Raw genomic sequence first — 23386 nt, forward strand, 5'->3', positions numbered from 1 at the left:
AGTTTTGTCGTTTTGTCATAATGTCGCCCTCATTTGCATATACGTGTTTTTTTTACGCATGGCCCTTATCAGCCACCATACTAAAGCCTTAAGGTCGCGTAAAACTCGATAAACACTTCAAGCGACACAGCGAACGATCTTTCCCCCACAGCGAACGCTTAACCTAGTAGAGGCTACTAGCCTATGTAGGCCTATGTATATGCGTAGGCCTAACATCCGGACAGATTGGTCGTAGGCCTATTGAATTCAACAACCCACCTAAATATCGTAAATTTTGTTTTGAAGTTCAATCCAATGAGTCCGTTAATAAACGCAACAATTGTACTGTGTTTGTTTGAGACAATAAAGCTCAGTACCGGTAGGCCTAAAGCCGCGTCAAACTCGATAAACACTTCAAGCGACACAGCGAACGATCCCTTTCCCCCACAGCGAACGCTTACTCCGAATGTCAAGTGTGAGTCCAGCATACGGAAAGGATTATGTGTTATATACTTGTTGTCTTGAATTAAATACAGTCCTCTATGACAGTTGAGAAATAACATAGTAATATTAAGAAATTCCAATAGATGGAGCCTGAGATGTAATTAAGTTTATGCAAAAAGATTGTTACAGAGCAGATGTAATAAAAAGAGAACACATGGTTGAATTATCAGAAAATCAGTCTTCAGTTAACAGTTTATTCGGTTAAGTAGCAACAAATTGGTCCCTCAGAAGCCGAATTAAAATAATATTCAAAATGTCAGAAGAACAGAAACAGTTGTTAGATTCAGAGAAAGCACTCATCAACAAGAAGAAGACAGTAAGACTGAATTTCAACAAATCCAAAAACCGACTGTTGGATGAAATCGAAAGTATAAGTGAGTCAAAGTCAAATTCAAATTCACTCAAGAAAAGACTAGATGAACTCGATGAAGCCTTTATGGCCATTTCGGAGCTTACAACGGAGCTCTCGGACATCTATATCAGCACATCCGATGACAATAAATTTCAAAAATTAGAGGAGTGGTTCGAACAAATTGAAAATGATTATTCAAATGTGTCAGGTACTGGAGCAAAAATCCTGTGTCAAATGAAAACCCCAGTAACTGTTCAATCTGATTATCCAGTTAGCCAACAGTTTAATCCAGTTGATGTACCGATGAATCCAGTTGATGTACCGTGTCCAGTGTCAAGTTCTTACACTCCGCCTCCGCCCGCTCGCAGCTATGACATGACTCGAGATTTAGAACGTCTGCCACTACCAAAGTTCTACGGCGACAAAATAGAATACGAAGATTGGAAAGATTGTTTCCTCACCTGCGTAGACGAACAACCGTGGTCAGCAAAAAGAAAAATGTTACGTCTAAAGAGCTGCCTGGAAGGCGAAACAAAAGACATAATAAGAGGTTTGGACAACAGTGAGGCTGCGTATCGCACAGCACTTGATCGTTTAGACCGAGAATATGGAGGAAAGCGAAGAATGATTGCGAAACACCTCGAAATGATCAGAGAAACCAAACCAATTCAAGCCAATAACACCCGTGAGCTACGTAAATTTGTAAATTTAATTGAAGTGGCGATAGTCGCACTAACGAACAACGGCCACAATGAAGAACTTACAGACGGTATGTTACATCAGACAGCAAAAACCAAACTACCGAAATCGATGTTGATCAATTACAAACGTTGGATTCGCGACGCGGCGAAAGATGATATATTAACAAACCTAAGAGACTGGCTCATCGATGAATTCAGAATTCTGTCAGAAGTACAAGAAGATGTGGAAGGAATTAACAAGTTAGGTCTACATGAGAATCAGTCTGTTAGTCAAAAAAATCGCTATGTTAAAACCTTCACAAAGAACACTGTATCAGTCAATTGTATTAAGTGCGAACAGTCACATCGACTATTTGAATGCCCGGCGTTTAAAGCAATGAGCGTTGATAATCGGTGGCAATTTGCGAAAGAAAATCAGCTTTGTTTCCGCTGCTTAAAGCAGGGCCATTCTGGAAAAATATGTCGATTCACTCGAAGATGTTACGTAGATGGATGCAAAAGTAATCATAACTCTCTATTACATGACAGGTCTACATCGAAAAATGTTGAGACAAATGCAAAATCAGTCGATAGAGGAAACGAATTGTCTTCTACTACAGTGCGTCCTGAAACTCTTTGTGTCACGGAGGGGGATACCCCAGACACCGTCAACTCTGCAAGCGATTCTCCTGTTCCAAATGTATCTTTACGCACATTACCAGTTATCGTTTCAAATGGCGAAAAGAAAATTGAAATCGTAGCCGTCCTTGATGATTGCAGTACAGCTAGCTATATATCCGAAGATATCGCATTGAAACTAGGACTGCAAGGTCAGATAACTGATCTCAACGTCGATACAATTGGATCAACGAAACAAACATTCAGTACGATGCATGTAAATTTTACAGTCGGTAGTCCTAACAATCGGTACAGTAAAAACATGAATGCGTACACCGTGAAACGTGTCTCAGGATACCGACCATCGGTCAACTGGAACAATCTGAAACAGAAACTTAATCATTTAAATGATATACGATTCCCAGATGTACCAAAAAACGCCAGGATTGAACTATTAATCGGACTCGATGCGGCAGACTTGCATAGATGTTTAGAAGAGAGATTCGGTGGTGACAACGAGCCTATAGCCCGACGAACACCCCTCGGCTGGACATGTGTCGGTAAAATTAGTAATAAAACGGTTATTACAAAACACGCATACGCTTATTTTGTCAGTGCTGAAAATATCCAGCTCAACGAACAGTTGCGTTTGTTCTGGGACTTAGACTCAATCGGTATTAGAAATAAGGACAACGTAGCATTATTCACTTCCGACGAAAAGAAAGCAATCGAGCAAACAGAGAAAACCAGATGCTTTAAAGATGGCCGCTACGAAGTCGGAATTCCCTGGAGAGATCAAGAACCGTGCTTTGAAAGCAATCGAGAGACTGCATTCAATCGTTTGAAAAATCTAGAAAAATCGTTGAATAATCGTCCGAAGGTAGCGATTGAATACAATAGAATTATACAGAACCACTTAGAACGTGGATATATTCGAAAGGTTCCTGCTAATGAAATTGCGTCTTCGCCTTCAGAGTGGTACCTACCACATTTTCCAGTAGTTAAACTACAGCGTACTACTTCCAAAGTCCGAATTGTGTTTGACGCAGCCGCCAAGCATAACGGAAAATGCTTAAATGATGCTATCTATGCCGGACCGAATCTACAAAATGATCTTATTAACATTTTAATTCGTTTTCGTCGTTATGCTGTCGCATTAATTGGAGATCTAAGCGAAATGTTCCTCCAAATTGGAATCCGAGAAGAAGATCGTCGTTTCCATCGTTTCTTATGGCGAGACCTGGACAGTTCGAAAGATCCAGAAGTGTATGAATTTTTACGTTTAACCTTCGGTAACACATCGTCTCCGTACTTAGCGCAGGATGTTGTTCGATATCAGGCGAAAACTCACAAAGATATGTATCCGCTCGCGTCTGATACGATTGAAAATGCTATGTACATGGATGACACACTAGAATCGGTTGTATCAACTGAAGTCGGTATTCAGTTACGTCGTGAACTATCAGATCTATTTGAATCAGCGGGATTCAAAATGCGTAAGTTTTGTAGCAATGACTTGAATGTACTTGCTGACATACCAGAATCCGATCGCGCAGTGGACATATGTATAGAAGAAGGCGTCTTACCTGTAATGAAGACCCTCGGAATTATGTGGCAAGCTAGTACTGACGCATTTACATTCAAATTCGAACAGCCGCCTAGTATTAATATGACTAAACGAGATGTCTTAAGAAAAGTGGCTACGATATTTGATCCATTGCAGATCCTTGCGCCGTACACTGTCCGTGCGAAAATGCTGTTACAGCGATCGTGGATATTGGGTTTAGATTGGGATCAGCCATTGCCCGAAGAATTAGCCAACGAATGGAAAAAATGGTTCAGTGAACTCGTTGATGTCAAAAACATTAGTGTTCCTAGATGGCTGGGACTTGATTCCACAAATAACGTGACATTACACACATTCGTTGACGCATCAGAGTCGGCTTATGCTGCAATTAGTTATTGCCGTCGTGAAATCGCAGAGAATGTAAATGTCGTAATGATTGCCGCGAAAACTCGAGTATCACCGACTCATGCGCTGTCAATTCCAAGACTAGAACTGCTAGCTGCAGTTATCGGTTTGCGACTTGCAAATACTGTATGCAAATCGTTACAGATTCCGATTTCAAATCACACATTCTGGTCTGATTCGCAGAATGTATTGTGCTGGATTCGAGGAGAAAGTCGTAAATATAAGCCTTTCGTAGCACATCGTGTTGGTGAGATTCAAGAATCAACTACTCCCGATCAGTGGCGATACGTGCCAACTGAAGTCAATCCAGCTGATCTGGCAACTCGAGGAATGACTGTAAAGGAGCTTGTAGCTGAAAATATGTGGTTAAATGGGCCGGAATTCCTGCTGACTGATTCGACTAATTGGCCGAAGAGTAAAATATCACCTCAGTCAACGACAGATTTAGAAATTCGTAAAGATAAATTCGTACATGTCACAGCGGTGGCTGAACCATGGTTAGACGCAGAACGTTATTCTGAACTTATTCGATTAAAACGTATTACTGCCTGGTGTCTCCGATTTGTAAAATTATTGAAATCACGTGTATCGCTTTGTTGTCATGGTAACGATAACCGAAACAATTCAGTCTGGACGTCGAATGACAATGATTGTATAAAATGTTCGAGCATAAAGAATTCCATGCGTAGGTTACCAGTACGTTACTTGCTTGTAGATGAACTGAACATTGCGGAAAATCTGTGGATTCGAAAAGCTCAAAACGATGAATTTAGTAGTGAAATCAGCGACTTACAGAAATTAAATCGAGTATCGAATAACAGTAAGATATTGAAATTAAATCCGAAAATTGATGAAAACGGTTTACTTCGTGTTAATGGACGATTACAGCATGCAACTTACTTGTCTCGTGATGAGCGTGAACCGATAATTCTTCCGCGTCATCATCCGATAACTCGTCTCATTATCTCGTCATATCATTGCGAACTGGAACATAACGGAGGAGTGAACCACGTTCTTTCGAATTTAACCTCACGATTCTGGGTCATTCATGGACGCGAGGCTATTAAAGAATGCGAGAAGAACTGTAATCGTTGCAAGTTAAAACGCGCTAAAGGAGCAATTCAAATCATGGCTCCGATTCCGAAAGTTCGAGTTGATGCTGTTTCGCTACGTGCATTTACACATTGTGGTGTCGATTATGGCGGTCCGTATTTCACGAAACAAGGTCGTGGAAAAACTCAGACGAAGCGTTATATGTGTTTGTTCACATGCTTAGCTTCTCGAGCAGTGCATATTGAAATGGCTTGGTCTTTAGATACTGACTCCTTTTTAGAAGCCTTTTCTCGTATGACGTATCGTCGTGGAAAACCGAAAATTGTTGTTAGCGACAACGGTACTAACTTTGTATCAGCAGAACGTGAATTGCGAGAACTGATAAGATCATTTGATCAAGAAAAAATTGCGTCAAAATTGGCTGATAAAGGAATACAGTGGAAATTCAATCCACCAGGTGCGCCCCACTTCGGGGGCATTTTCGAAGCCATGATAAAATGTGCGAAACGTGCCGTCAGTGCTATACTGGTTAAGAGCGACATTTGTGATGAAGAGTTGCTAACCGCTTTAACTGCTGCCGAATGGATGTTAAACTCTCGTCCGTTATCGTATCAAACGTCAGATATTAAAGATGAATCACCATTAACTCCTAATCATTTTCTCTACGGACAAGCGTGTGGAGATATTGTTCCGACTTCAGTAGACTTGCCTCCGCTGCACCCTCGGCGACGTTGGTATAGAGTACAGCAGCTCATCAGTGCAGTTTGGAAACGTTTTTTAAGCGAACTTTTGCCGTCGTTAAATGCGCGTCAAAAATGGAACATTAATAAAGAGGACTTTAAGATCGGTGATATAGTCGTTTGTGTAGACAAGAACACTCCACGCGGACAATGGCCATTGGGGAGAGTTACTGAGATTTTTCCTGGTAGTGACGGTCACGTTCGTGTTGTTCGTGTTAAAATCGGTTCAAAACAATATGTAAGACCAGTAACAAAACTGTACGTGTTGGAATAATTACATTTAATGGCATTATTGTGTATTGACTTAAACGTGTTTTTTATATAAAGGACTTTAAGTGACTTTAATACGTCATAGAATAACTTTTATTCATAATTTTGCGTTCAAAGTGAAATATAATTCAGTTAGTTGTTAAACAGTTTTATCAAGTAGTGTATTAATTTTAAATGAAGTAATTCTACTTAGTTTAACGTGCATTATAAGTTTAGATTTTTTGAGTAAATATCGTAGTTTTAGATTTTAGGAATATGTATCTCCTTGAGAGATATCAAGTTCTCCTTAAGAGATATTCAGTTCTTAGAGAATTTTAGTTAGTTTAACAGTAATTATTTGTAAGGAACCTCCTTACAGGAGGGGGAAATGTCTTGAATTAAATACAGTCCTCTATGACAGTTGAGAAATAACATAGTAATATTAAGAAATTCCAATAGATGGAGCCTGAGATGTAATTAAGTTTATGCAAAAAGATTGTTACAGAGCAGATGTAATAAAAAGAGAACACATGGTTGAATTATCAGAAAATCAGTCTTCAGTTAACAGTTTATTCGGTTAAGTAGCAACACTTGTATTTAGTGAATACCTTGTGCATTTGACAATGATCGGTATGTACTGTAGGAAATATACAGTATTGATAAATGGTTGAAGCCCGCGGCCGAATAAATGATGTCATCTCCCGGGATAGCTTTTCGCCCGATTATGATCTCGTTGAAGTTCTGGTTCTGGTTTAAGTAACTGTGCGCGTGGCCCAGTTCCGGACAATAAGTCTCAGTTTTAGTTATGAGTTTGTCATCGATTTCATATGCAGAACAAATAGGAATCAAGACGTGACGAATGAAATCATCGCAATCCAACATTCGTCCATTGGCTACTTGCGGTATGGTCATACTATTAAGAAGCGAGTACATAAACTGTTCTGGAATGTATGGTTCGGGTGAATCATCGCACAGTTTATGACAAATTCTCGACAGGTTGTTTGCAAGCTCCTCTACAGCATTTGATCTTGAAATGATTTTTTGGCTTTGTAAAGTGCGGAGGTCACCTGCCAATGGTGTTGACAGAAATGCTTGAATCGATGCAATTAACCAGCATGTATTGCGCCTGTTAACCATTCCACGCTTGCTTAAACCAGTAACACAGTAATTGCAACAAAATATGAAGCTCTCATTGTTTATCGTATCTGTATCCGGTGGACTTTCGATACATTTATGATGGAACCAATCGTCGCAGTATGCGCATTGAACCATAATATTTCCATCATCCGGTTGTTTACAGTAACAGTACTTCACACTCCCACTGTTCAAACGCGGCATGATTTGAGTTTGGAAGTCAGTAAAACGTCGCCTTTTTTGACGAGGCAGACGAATATTGTCGGCTTTCCTTAATGGTGGTCCTTGTTCAACCAATTCTGCAGCTCGACTCGGTGGTTCAACCTAAAAAGTATAAAGTAACGATTCTTTAAATTTTGTGAAAAGAGATGTCATTTTTATTGATTATCTTACTTTTCGACTTTGCTTTCAAATGATGCATTTTTGATATGTTATCTTTAGATATCTTTATGATCTTTCATACGATATAACTCTCTAATACCGCCAAAAACTATAAATATGCTTAAAAAGCCCATATTCCAGATTCGACTTTACTAAATCTATGGTCAGAGACAGGTTGAGACACGCGACCGCAATTAAGATGTTCAAAGTCGATTTATTAAAAAACGGGAACTGAGAGGTTTCTGCATTTTTTATATATTATAGAAATCTGTATGATCTTTCATACGATATAACTCTCTAATACCGCCAAAAACTATAAATATGATTAAAGAGCCCATCTTCCAGATTCGACTTATCTAATTCTATTGTCAGAGACGTGTCACAGACACGCGACCGCAATTAAGATGTTCAAAGTTAATTTATTAAAAAACGGGAACTGAGAGGTTTCTGCATTTTTTATATATTATAGAAATCTGTATGATCTTTCATACGATATAACTCGCTAATACCGCCAAAAACTATAAATATGTTTAAAAAGCCCATATTCCAGATTCGACTTATCTAATTCTATTGTCAGAGACGTGTCACAGACACGCGACCGCAATTAAGATGTTCAAAGTTAATTTATTAAAAAACAGGAACTGAGAGGTTTCTGCATTTTTTATATATTATAGAAATCTGTATGATCTTTCATACGATATAACTCGCTAATACCGCCAAAAACTATAAATATGTTTAAAAAGCCCATATTCCAGATTCGACTTATCTAATTCTATTGTCAGAGACGTGTCACAGACACGCGACCGCAATTAAGATGTTCAAAGTTAATTTATTAAAAAACGGGAACTGAGAGGTTTCTGCATTTTTTATATATTATAGAAATCTGTATGATCTTTCATACGATATAACTCGCTAATACCGCCAAAAACTATAAATATGTTTAAAAAGCCCATATTCCAGATTCGACTTATCTAATTCTATTGTCAGAGACGTGTCACAGACACGCGACCGCAATTAAGATGTTCAAAGTTAATTTATTAAAAAACGGGAACTGAGAGTTTTCTGCATTTTTTATATATTATAGAAATCTTTATGATCTTTCATACGATATAACTCTCTAATACCGCCAAAAACTATAAATATGTTTAAAAAGCCCATATTCCAGATTCGACTTATCTTATTCTATTGTCAGAGACGTGTCAGAGACAAGCGACCGCAATTAAGATGTTCAAAGTTAATTTATTAAAAAACGGGAACTGAGAGTTTTCTGCATTTTTTATATATTATAGAAATCTGTATGATCTTTCATACGATATAACTCGCTAATACCGCCAAAAACTATAAATATGTTTAAAAAGCCCATATTCCAGATTCGACTTATCTAATTCTATTGTCAGAGACGTGTCACAGACACGCGACCGCAATTAAGATGTTCAAAGTTAATTTATTAAAAAACAGGAACTGAGAGGTTTCTGCATTTTTTATATATTATAGAAATCTGTATGATCTTTCATACGATATAACTCGCTAATACCGCCAAAAACTATAAATATGTTTAAAAAGCCCATATTCCAGATTCGACTTATCTAATTCTATTGTCAGAGACGTGTCAGAGACAAGCGACCGCAATTAAGATGTTCAAAGTTAATTTATTAAAAAACGGGAACTGAGAGTTTTCTGCATTTTTTATATATTATAGAAATCTTTATGATCTTTCAAACGATATAACTCTCTAATACCGCCAAAAACTATAAATATGTTTAAAAAGCCCATATTCCAGATTCGACTTATCTAATTCTATTGTCAGAGACGTGTCAGAGACAAGCGACCGCAATTAAGATGTTCAAAGTTAATTTATTAAAAAACGGGAACTGAGAGTTTTCTGCATTTTTTATATGTTCTAGATATCTTCATGATCTTTCAAATGATATAACTCGCTAATACCGCCAAAAACTATAAATATGATTAAAGAGCCCATATTCCAGATTCGACTTATCTAATTCTATTGTCAGAGACGTGTCACAGACACGCGACCGCAATTAAGATGTTCAAAGTTAATTTATTAAAAAACGGGAACTGAGAGGTTTCTGCATTTTTTATATGTTATAGAAATCTGTATGATCTTTCATACGATATAACTCGCTAATACCGCCAAAAACTATAAATATGTTTAAGAAACCCATATTCCAGATTCGACTTATCTAATTCTATTGTCAGAGACGTGTCAGAGACAAGCGACCGCAATTAAGATGTTCAAAGTTAATTTATTAAAAAACGGGAACTGAGAGGTTTCTGCATTTTTTATATATTATAGAAATCTTCATGATCTTTCAAATGATATAACTTTCTAATACCGCCAAAAACTATAAATATGATTAAAAAGCCCATATTCCAGATTCGACTTATCTAATTCTGTTGTCAGAGACGTGTCAGAGACAAGCGACCGCAATTAAGATGTTCAAAGTTAATTTATTAAAAAACGGGAACTGAGAGTTTTCTGCATTTTTTATATGTTCTAGAAATCTGTATGATCTTTCATACGATATAACTTTCTAATACCGCCAAAAACTATAAATATGTTTAAAAAGCCCATATTCCAGATTCGACTTATCTAATTCTATTGTCAGAGACGTGTCAGAGACAAGCGACCGCAATTAAGATGTTCAAAGTCAATTTATTAAAAAGCGGGAACTGAGAGGTTTCTGCATTTTTTATATATTATAGAAATCTTTATGATCTTTCATACGATATAACTCTCTAATACCGCCAAAACCTATAAATGCGTTTAAAAAGCCCATCTTCCAGATTCGACTTATCTAATTCTATTGTCAGAGACGTGTCACAGACAAGCGACCGCAATTTAGATATTCAAAGTTAATTTATTAAAAAATGGGAACTGAGAGGTTTCTGTATTTTTGATATGTTCTAGAAATCTTCATGACCTTTCAAATGATATAACTTTCTAATACCGCCAAAAAATATAAATATGCTTAAAGAGCCCATTTTCCAGATTCGACTTATCTAATTCTGTTGTCGGAGACGTGTCAGAGACAAGCGACCGCAATTAAGATGTTCAAAGTCGATTTATTCAAAAACGGGAACTGAGAGTTCTCTGGATTTTTTATATTCTCTAGATATCTTCATGACCTCTCAAATTGTATAATTCTCTAATACCGCCAAAAACTATAAATATGTTAAAAATGCCCATATTCCAGATTCGATCTTCCATTTTTCTTCCCATTTTTTATACATTATCATCATCTTATGATCTTTCGATTGACATAACTCACTAATACGTTGCTAGTAATTGCTCGTGTGCGGGGGGCCTTTATACATTGAAAAAGAGCAGCTACAATGTATTACAGAACCCACCAGAAAATGTTTTGAATTTGGAATTATTCATATTTCACTGAAATAGAAAATTAATTATAATGAATATGACAATTATATTTACCAAATCATGCTCTACAACTTTGTGCAAAGGACTCTTCAAGACATCCGCATAACTTCTTGTTGGTGAATCTCGCATAACCGAAACTGGTGAAAATTCGTGTTTCTCACTGCAGATGGTGTCGAAATCCATATTCCGGTACTGGCAAAAGCGGTAAAGTTTTTGCCTCAACCGATCAGAGTTTTTACAAAATACTGCAAAGCATAGTTCATCCCAAAACTGGTTTTGTCGGATCCACGTGGGAGATAGTTTCGCTTTCCTTATTTTTTCGGTAACAACGTCAGCATCTAATGTCTGATGAACTGCGTTATTCAGATTTGTTATTCTATTACGTCCCATGATTTCGTTGACGAATTAATCATTTATCCTCGCAAAGTTTGTTCGAAAATGATGTTAAATCACAATCGCACGGAAGATATTTCATAAGATGAAAAACATATACGTTAGTTCACATAAATTTCGAATATCCTCAAATGTTTGTACGACAATGAAGTAATCTCAAAATCGAACGGAGGTAAAACTTTTTCAATTAAAATGTAATATATATATAATATATAAAACGCTGTTGTTGATCGTATGGAATCAAAAAGGTTTGTGTAAGGTCGAACCAGTGTTACTCGATTTTATAAGGGGTATTCTAGGTCCACGTCGATAAGCCTGACACTCGGATCGAGCCACATTCTTTAATTGCTCATTATCAAATTTTACATTTAGATGTAATTAAGATTAGAATTGAAAGAAAACGTCGTCGTTCACGACACTTATTTTAGACTGATGTTGTGTGAACTATTGTTAATGATGTGTAACAAAGAACCTGCTGGCAGTTTCGGTTTCAGCACCAGCCGCATCGTATCAATAGTTTAATTGTTCATAATTATGACCATAATTATGTGCGTATGTCGTGATTTGTTTGTTCGATAAAGCCTTGTTTCAAATGAAAATATTAGTTCACCAAAGTGTTAATCCATTTTATAAGGTCCACGTCAATAAGTCTTGACACGCGGTGCCAGATTCTTTAATTGCTCGTTATCAAATTTTATATTAGATGTAATTTATTCTTATCTTAATAATTAAGATCAGAATTGAATGGAAACGTCGTCGTTCGCGATACGTATTCTAAACTTATGTTGTGTGAACTATTATTGTCAATGATAGAATAATAAAGAACCTGCTGGGAGTTTTGGTTTCAGCGCCATCCGTAGTTTAATTGTTTATAATGTGCATATTCATGATTTGTTTGTTCGATAAAGCCTTGTTTCCGGTTGAAAATATTTATTATTCCAGAGAATAACCCTATTGACGTGCTATTTAAGTGATCCAAACCCGTGCATAAGGGTTACCCTGGTTTTGAATTATATCGTTGCTGTTTTCTGTGCGGCCAAGTCTTCCTTCAAAAGTTATGAAAAATTGTTATTGAATAATTGTCTTTAAAACAATCCCGTGCTGCAATGAGTTCAAATCGAGAATACATTAATATGCATACATATTCTGTGGAATATACAATCATAGATTTTTCCCTGGTGTAATGGTATTCGCCATTTCAGCAGGGTAATGACACAAGTTTGCATTTTAAGTATTGCCGGCAGTGAGACACGTACGGATAATCGGAAATGAGTAATCTGAATCTGGTAGATCTGAATAAAGTGATAGCTTCACGATAGCTCGGTATGTACGGTAGGAAATATAGAGTATTGATGGTATTGATATAGAGGTTGAAGCCCGCGGCCGAATAAAGTAATATATTCTTTTATTTTGATACCTCGTCGACATAACAGCTTTTCTCCGCTATATCTCTTCGGCGTGTTTAGTTTAGGCCAACGATGCCTCGGTACACTAAAGATTTATCTTAGTAAATACTCGGTTAATTCGGTAAAGAAAAATAGGTATTGTTATACTAACTCCTTGAAACCCGCAGCCAAATTACTGGTAGTAATAAATTAATTTGTACTCGATTTGATTCTCATGACGAGGAGAAACTCGCAGCTGATCCCCGGAACGACGATGTAGTAACACACGTCGATTCGTCGATGTTTACGGCTCGACAGTGCTTTTAAAATATAAAGTAGTAAATTTCCAGTGTATCGGTAATATGATTTGATGAGGAAAATGGGCTATTGTTAAAATCACTGTTTGAAGACCTCGACTGAATTTGAAGTCTCCGGCAATAAATTAGTTCATTTATACTTGAATTGATAATCGAAGTGACAGTCGGCCTGCGGGTTGATTTCGGGATGACGACTCGAAAAACATGTCGCCCCATTGAATGGGGCTAAATTTTCGATGTTTACGGCCCGACAGCGCTTTTGTAACGATGATTCGTGAAAAAACACGCGGGCTATTTGTAGATCTCAGTGAGCTGAACGATATTATATGGATTGTATATGAAACAGCGGTAAGGTAACAAAGCCTATGTTCTTTTGGTAAAAATAGTGTGGAAGAAAATAATAATAATAATAATCACGCGGATATCAATAGGGTTTTCTGTGAAATAACAGAAAACCCTAATAATAATCACGCGGATATCAATAGGGTTTTCTGTGAAATAACAGAAAACCCTAATTAAATAATGATTCTAAAATAAAAGATTATAATACATCAGAAAATAATAGAACTGATAATGGTGCCGTACGGCACCCACACGGTGTTATTCAACATGATATAATTAAACTAAATGATAATAATAAATCCCATGAAAATACTAAATTAGCTATAACTTGTATAGGAATTGTAATCGGAGGAATATTATATTTTAGATTTTAATTTCTTATTATGTAAATGGATGTAGAAGGTGGAGAAGATATTCCAATGGATCCTTTAGATGAACCTGGTATAAGTGATGAACAACCACCTGATTTTAGTGAAACATGTTTTAATGATGATAATAAAACAGAATATAATACTAATTTAGGCGAAGATGATTATGATGATGATCCCGAATTACGTGAAAAATTAAATAAATATTTAGAAGCTCCTGAAAGGGGTAGAATTTCAACTAGAAGAGAAAGAGAAGAATTTATGAAAGTATTAGTAGAACAACAAAAAAAATATCCTGATGAACCTATGGAATTATATAAAATGAAATCTAGAGTAACAGATACAATTGTTAACGAATTATTACCAATAGTTGTATTACATGAAATTGATACAGAAGATGTTGTAGAACAAATTTTTAAAGATGACCCACATTTCACGAATAATTTAGAATTTAAAAATGATAGATGGTATTATAATCTTGATTTAAATAGGAATATTGTAACAATTCAATTATCTAGAAAGGATCAAGAAAATATTTATGAACCTGAAATGCTAGCAAGATCTACAATTGAACGTTCAAAAGGAGGCGCAGAATTTCTAAGAATTATATGGAATGCACTCGATAGAATAAATGAAGAAGAACCAATTCCTAAAATTGATATAAACAAATATTCACCATTTAAAAATCCATTTAAAAATCCAAATCCTACTGATTTTGATCCAGAAATGGAAGAGAATAGAGATCGACTAGATAGATTAAGATCTTCAACACCCGAAACATCGAGAAGAGACACTCAACCAATTGATAATTATTCAATTACAATTAGAAAAACAAATTGATAGATTAAGAGATTCAGAAGAACTGATGAATAGTGCTGGAATAAATCGACTGCAATATTTACTAGAAAAAGGATTTCTTAATTTAACTGATGAAGAATTAGAAGCATTTCCTGAACAAATACGTAGAGAAATTAAAGGTATACAAGTATCAGCTGATGAAATTGCTAATATTAAGATGAGATTTTCTAAAATAACCATGTTAGAAAAAGAATTAACTAATACAGATGAAGAATTAAAACAATTAGAATTAATTAGAGATCTTAATGTAATTTATGAAGTTGGTTATGAAAGCAGAAAGTTAGCTTTAGAAAAAGAAATCGATGATTTAGAATATAACATAAAATTACAAAAAGAAGAGAGATATATTATTAAAATCATATGATCTCAATCATATTAAAAAATTAAAAGTTATTTTTAAAGATTTGTTGATTAAACCAGATTCTGAAATATCATTAAAAGACAGAATAAAATTGTTATTTAAATTAGAAGGAATAACAATTCTTTCAATTCTAACAGCTGTAACTATATTATTTACAACAATTGGTTTAGCTATATCAAATGCTTTAAAATCAACTCCTACTCCTAACAAACCGGATAAACCACCGAGTAATAATTCTATACAAGATAAAGTTAAAGATGGTTTAAAGAAATTAGCAAAATATTTATGGGAACTATCCAAAAAATCTGCTGCAGCTTTACCTGGAGTTATTGCATCAATTGTTGGTTTTATATTGAAATCTGCAGGAAACATTATTAACTTTGCTGCTGAACATATTATTTTATTATTAATAACTGTTGTAAATGCTATTATTTTTGGATTAGTAAACATGATATCAAAAAATAAATAATTAATTTTTTTGTTAAATAAATGAGTGGGAGTTATATCAATCCTTCTAAGAATCATAGAATATCTAATGCTATTAAAGCAGAAAGATCACATCATATAATTACTCATAATCCTTCAAATATTAATCCCGATGAAACTTTATATGTTAGAATTCCTAGATTAACACAAAATACTTTTTATGTTCCAAATAGTATTTATTTATCAGCCGATATAAAAGTAATCGGTAATAATAATAATTATGTTGTTGATAATGTTGGAAGATATTTGATTAAAAAGTTAACAATAAAGATTGGTCCGGAAACAGTTTTCTCATTAGATGATTATAATTTATTTATGCATTATAAAGATTTATGGTTAACTAAAGAAAATAGAAATAATATGATATTTCAAGGCATCCAATCAGAAAACCAAAATAAATTAAGATCAGAAGCTAATAGCGCAATATTAACTAATGCTGTAGATAAATTGATAAAAAGTATATATGGAAGCAAATATAAAATTCCATTAGATTTTGAATTGATAAATAATAATGCACCTTTATATAAATACGCAATCCAAGAAGATATTATATTTGAGATAACATTTGCTCCTGTAAATGAAATTGTATTATCTAGCGTTGTTAAAGATATGAGTTATAAATTATCGAAGATATGTTTAGAATATGATACAGTAACTGATGAAAATATTTCAAGTATAATTCAAACTAAATACAATCAAGGATTTTCATTATTATATGATTATATTGATAAATTTAAAACCGTAACTATTAATGCAAATGATGAAATTATTAATGAGAATATTAACTTCCCAAGAAGATCTATTAAAGGCATATTAAAATTTTTTACCATTGCAACATATACTAATGGCGCAATAAATGTTGATAATTATTATAATCCTGAAATAACAAAAGTAGAAATAACTATCGAAGGAATAGCAAATAAAATATTTTGTCAAGGAATGAGAATGATTGATCAATGGCCAGAAATTAGAAAACATTTTATGAATGAAAAAGTAAAATCATTTGAAAATTGTAACATTAATCAAATTGATTATTATACCGGTAATAAATATGCATTATGGTTAGATTTTAGAACAACAGAGGATAATTCATTTCATGGTTCTGGAAAAAAACTACAGAACACTAAAGATGGAATACAATTATTCATGACAAAGAATAAAGGAATCAAAAATTTTAAAATGCACATTTATATTATATCTGACGCGCAATTAAATATTATAAATTCACAATTAGATAGTGTTATGTATTAAAATTTTAACTTTAATAAAAATATATATAATAAATGGAAGGAGGTAAAGTATATAAACATATTCCATACATCGATACACATGAAAATAATGATGGTTTATATTATGTAATACCTTGTAATATAGCTTTGATATTTGATCGTATTTTCAAAATTTATCAAACTAAACTAATAGAAATCGATAATAATAAAAGTGAAGTTGTTGATAATTTAAATAATGTAATTGATAATAATGTAATACCTACTACAGTAATACCTACTACAGTAATACCTACTACATCTAATAATGATAAGATTGAACCTGATATCAAAACCAAAAAGACAAATGAAAAATATTGTGATGTATGTAAGAAATATATATCATATAAAAATTGGGCATCACATAAGAAATCAAATAAACATATAGAAAAAGAAAAGAATAATAATGATAATAATATATCTGATAATAATATAATAGATAATATCATAGATAATGTTAATACAATTGAAACAAATGATACCATAGATAATATAACAGATAATGTTAATACAATTGAAACAAATGATACCATAGATAATATAACAGATAATGTTGATACAATTGAAACTAATGATAATGAAACAATTGATGATTCTAAAAAACATTGTAACATTTGTAATTTAGATATTTCTAAAAGTAATTTTTCTAAACATAAAAAATCTCAAGCGCATATCGAAAATGAAAAGAAATTAGAAGAAATAAAATGTGCCAATATTGTAATAAGAAAATTGAACTTGTTGATGAAAATACTCATTATAAATCAAAGTTACATCTAATTAATGTTTATAAAATGGTGAGTATGTTACCATTGTTAAATAACGCAGAGAAATATATCAAATATTTTAATCCTAAAACTAACCAATATTATATATTCTATAAGTTGTTATTTGATAAATTATTAGCTTATGCAGAAGATAATCCTAAACAAATATATAAATTATTATATTTTAGAAAAATAGATTTAAGTTATCTAATACAAAATTTTGGAAATCATTTTGATTTTGATTATGATGATTTTGATGAATACTTAGAAAAATTAAGAGAAAAAGCTAATATACCTACTAATTATTATGTTAAGATGACTCAATTAAAATTAATAAATCTACCTAAGACTTTTGATGAATTATATATAAACAGAGATGATTTTATAAATATAATAGAAACAAAATTAGAATAATTATTATAAAACTAATTTATATATCTATATACAAGACGTACGTAAAAATCTTGGTAAGAATCCAAGAATCCAAGAAATCTTACTTTCTTGGTAAGAATCTTACTTTCTTACTCGTACGTCTAGTACATAGATATATAATTTAGTTTTCATAAAAATTAAAAACATAAAATTATTAATCTAAGTATAGAAATAGTTATAATATAATCTATTTTTATTTTTATAAAGAGAAAACATATAATTTATTCATTTTTATAATTTAAATTTAGAATAATTATTATAAAACTAATTTATATATCTATATACTAGACGTACGAGTAAGAAAGTAAGAATTCTTACCAAGATTCTTACTTTCTTACTTTCTTGGCAAGAATCTTACTTTCTTACTCGTACGTCTAGTACATAGATATATAAATTAGTTTCTATAATATTCCAAATTATAAATAGTTATTTTATAAATTTATATTCATACGGAAATTGTAGTCTCAGTAATAATTTTGAACCTTTATTATTCTTTAATTTATTCATATATTCATCGTGTAATTCAGTAGGTATAATTTGATTTTCTTCCAATGATTGTTGCATAGATTTTTTATCTTTGTTATAAAATAAAACTAGAAATCTTATATTCTCCCTAAAGTCTTTAACAATTGAATTATATTTTTGATTTAAAACCCATGTTGTTATCCCGAAATGTCTCCCAGAGAAAGCTAGATAACATAACTCACTTTCTCTCACTTTTGAATCATGTAAATTTGCGCAATCATCTATAATGAATAATGTATTTGACCCTTTATAAGTATCAATTGCTATTTTTATACAATTATCTAAATTTTCTTTTACTGTTTTAGGATCTAATATAATAAACTTTTTCATCTTAACTATATCTCTATTATATGTTTTATTCATTTCATAAGTAGGACAGAATAATATTATATTATCAAAATGATTCTTATAAATAGTTTCTAACAAGTCTAATATGAAATGTGTTTTACCACAATTGGTTACTCCAGTTATTAACATATTATGAGGTTCAAATATAAATAAATCTTTATTCATTTATTCTTTTAATTTTACTAGATAAAATCCATTCATTAAATTTATCATCATATCCTTTATATTTCACCAAAGAATACTTTTTTCCTTTAAGAGTTTTTGTTTTCAATACTTTTTCTATTTTGTATTCTATTTCATCTGGATTTGGTACAAGTGATAATTCTTGTTCATAGAAATAACCTAATATTTCTTCATCTTTTAGATCTTCTAATTTATAAACAAAAGGTTTAGTTAATATTATCTTTTTAATTTTAAATATTTCTTCTGTAAAATTTGGAGTATAACCTTTATAAAAGGTTTTTCTATATTTAGATATTCTTACGTGTTGTCCTATTTTAAATTTAGGTTCACCGAAATCGTGTGTAACAAACGCACCATATAAATTATTCCAAACTATTTCCGAATTATCTTCTTTTCTAGCTTGTATAGGTTTCATATTTATAGAACTATGTTTAGAATTATTATAACCTTTCACTAAATCATCTAATATATTTATAGACTCATCGATATATTTATATGTTTCATTAGCAGTAAAATATTTCCACATTCTAGTTTTCAATGTTTTATTAAATCTTTCTATAATAGATGCTTTTTTGTCTGAGTGTGTTGAAAAATATTTTACATCGTTATCAGATAATAGTTTTTTAAAATGTTTGTTATAAAATTCCTTACCTTCATCAAATTGTATCTTATCTGGAATAGCTTCTTTAAATATAGATTTAAAAGCATTTGTCACTTCTATACCAGTTTTATTTTTGATCGGAATTGACCATGCGTATCTACCGAATATGTCTATAACATTCAGTATCCAGAAATATCCTTTGTTGTATTCTTCTAAGTTCTTCATATCAATTAAATCTGCTTGCCATTGTTGATCGATATATGAAACCATAACATTCCTTGTTAAATAAGTTTCATCCATTTTCCTGTGGATTTGATATGTTGGTTGATTTTGTAACCATGATTTCAATTCACTATATTTTATACCACCATGTGGGTGCCGTACGGCACCATCACTATTATCAGATTTAATTTTATTCCATAATTCTGAAACGTTAGAATATGATACTTCACTCTCTGGGTTATAATATAAATCTCTTAAACATTGTTCTTTTTTCATTCTATTTTAATCCATTAATAATAATTTAGATTTAGTTTCAATGGCTTTATGATTTGACTTATTTTCTGGTATAATATGTTTCCGATTGTCATTGGAATCATATTTATCATCAGATTTGAACTTTGATTTATATATTACACCGGATAATATAATAACTGTTACTAATCCAATTGTAATATATAATTTATAATTACTTCCAGCATTAGAAGAATCAGATGGATTATTATTTGAATCAATATCAGATAAAGTCTGTGATTCATTTATATCAGTTAATTTCTTTTTCTTAGCTTTTTTTAATTCTGAAGATCTTTTACCTAATTCTCTTGCCCATTTAATTTGTTTCTCGGATCTAGCCTTTTTCTTAACTCCATCACTCATTTATTTTAGTTAATTTTTGTTCTGATTCATTTTTTGTTTCGACGTTTGGTTGTAGTACATCTGTTTCGTTCTTACCTGATTTATATTCCATAGGCTTGATATTCGAAAATGTTATGACGCCAGTAGAAATTAATGTCATAACCGATCCTAATTGAAATGAAGCATATCCGACCCATTTTTGTAATTCAGTCATAACTAAGTAGTCATTTTTCAAATCACTATATAATTTATTTTCATCATCAATTGGTATTAACTGGTTACATAACTTAGAATAACATTTGACAATACCATTCGAAATAGAATCATTTATTTTAGCTAATCTAGCTTCTTCATAAATCTTAAAATATTTTATTACTTTATCTGGTTTCATAGAGTCTAGTTCTTGAAAAGTAATGATTCTATTTAAAAACTCCTTAGATTTCCCACCAGCAATCAATAATTCAAGATGATGCTTACAATATAAATAGTATTCATAATCTATATTGTTATTAACTTGAATAGAATTAGAAACAACTGTATCTTTATTATCACTTATACCTAAATCATCTAATGTCTTTTCAATATCAATACTATTCTTATTAGATTTCTTTGACATTTATATTAGAGAAAAAAAGCAAAAAAAATATTATAAGTATTCTTCAAATGATACTAGTATCTCTTTGGGTTAATACTAGTTAGTTAAAGGTAAAGAATTTTAGTATTAGTTATTGTTTTTTTAGTATTTTTTATTTGTGATATAAAGTATTCTTTTTTGAAAAGAAAATATTAAAAATATAATAGAAATAATAGCTAGTTGAAGTTATGTAATTTTTATTATATTTTATTTAAAATCTATTATTCTTCAACCACTCATTAAAGACTCAACATATTGTTCATTATTTGGATCATTGTTCCATAATTCAATGAATTTCTTTGCTTTATCTAATTGATTCAAATATAACTGTATATCTAGTTTATTAGATTTAATTATGTTTTCTTTCTTTTCAAGAGGTCTTAAATTCTTCCAGCACCAGATTAGCTTCTTATTATAATCATCACTCATGTCAAATTTAGATATTGGTAACACGTGATCGATATGGTAATAATCCCCATAATTATCTATATTCATTTTATCATCGAATTGAAATATAATCCATGATTTGAGAAATTCATCTGAACAACCCAACAAATTAGATAATGTTTCTGAATGTGTTTCTTTGTTGAATAATTGTGTTAATCTAGATCTTAAGCATTGTTTCAATCTAAAATTAAGATCTGTTTGATATCTTCCTCTCATATATTCTGCCATATAATAATTATAATGTTCTATATTATCTTCTCGATATTGTTTGGTATATAGTTTAGTACAAGTTTTACAGCAATATTGAAAACCATCTTTGCTAATCTTACGCTTACTAAATTCTGTTAATGATTTATCTAATTCACACTTAGAACACTTCTTGTAATATATATTTATAACACCAGTGTTATTTGTAATATTGATAGTTTGTGGTTGTTCTGATTCCATTTATTATACATATTTTTTTACTAAATTGGTTAATAATTTTAGAATCCTCTTCCATTTCTTCGACCAACGTCATCTTTTTTCATTCTTCGTTGCTTTTGATAAGTCGTTTCGGTTCCTTGATATCTAAATCATACCAGTTACAATACCCGCGTCACATGCGGCCATTTATGGCCGGTTTTGCTTAATGCGTATGCGTTAATCATAATAGAAACGACTGAACATAAAAATTCACCAAACAGATTTACACAATACATTATACAAGTTGTTCGGCCGTTTCTTCCAATACATCATTTGATTTCTATAAATACAATTTATAATTACAAACATTTTTTCAATTGCTGGTAAATATTTAACTATATCAACAAATGTTAAACTTAATCATTGGAGTCTTAATGTTTTTGAAATTCGTACATAGTTTCTTCGTCGATCTTTTGGCGATTCTATTGGTTTGATATCCATTGCTGTTGATTCCCCAGTCAGAAAGAGTATCTTGAGTTTCTCTATCGCTTCTTGAAGCGTATGATGTTTTATTAATCTAAAAGATCTTAGTGGTAACTCTAGCTATCTGAAAGATATACTAAATACACTTAAATATATCTAAAGGTTTCATATTTAATAGCCTTAATAACTACAAAAAACAGTACTTACATTTAGATTTATAATTGTAAACTATAAACTCCTAATTTCGTTTCGAGAGATAGAATATCCTGAGCACAATATTACAGCGTATATTCATTTCTTGCCACGTCATCTGGTTCCGGTTCTAGAGTGTTCTCTCTCTGCACGTTTGTAATAATGAGTCATAAGTCTCGGCGTCATAGTAACAGCTGTGAATTTATAGATTTATTCCATAGCTCTTTGCATGGAATGTATATAGGCTCAAATAGAATCATGTTCTAGTATAAACATCGGATCCTCAACGTATTGTTCATTATTTGGATCATTATTCCATAATTCAATAAATTTCTTTCCCTTTGTTAACTGTTCTGAATATAACTGTAAATATTCTAGTTTCAATTTATTCTCTGAATGTGTTTTAGTTTTATTGTGTCTTGCTTTTTGGGATTTATCTAAATTGATATTACACGTTGGACAGTAGTACTTATTTGCTTCCATTTTAATACTAAATTTTTTATTAAAATTGATTTTAGAAGTTCAATGATTTAAATGTTATTCATTTATATGAATATTTTAAGAGTAATAGGGGTAATGGGCTTTCAAGCTAAAGGTTGAATGGTCGAGTTCATTAAAAACAAATATTAAAAGTAATTTAAAACTATAATATATTTTCATAACCGTGTGTATTTCAGTTG

General features: G+C 32.0%; 1 protein-coding gene across 1 annotated transcript; it reads left to right on the plus strand.

Moving 5' to 3' along the window:
* The first annotated feature begins 736 nt into the window (after positions 1–736).
* On the plus strand, positions 737–6172 carry LOC141902130 (uncharacterized). The gene has a single exon (XM_074789769.1). It carries the CDS (start codon positions 737–739, stop codon positions 6170–6172), a length of 5436 nt encoding a protein of 1811 aa, XP_074645870.1.
* The last annotated feature ends 17214 nt before the right edge of the window (positions 6173–23386 follow it).

Source organism: Tubulanus polymorphus, chromosome 3, assembly GCF_964204645.1.
Source record: "Tubulanus polymorphus chromosome 3, tnTubPoly1.2, whole genome shotgun sequence".
Taxonomy (NCBI): Eukaryota; Metazoa; Nemertea; class Palaeonemertea; order Tubulaniformes; family Tubulanidae; genus Tubulanus; species Tubulanus polymorphus.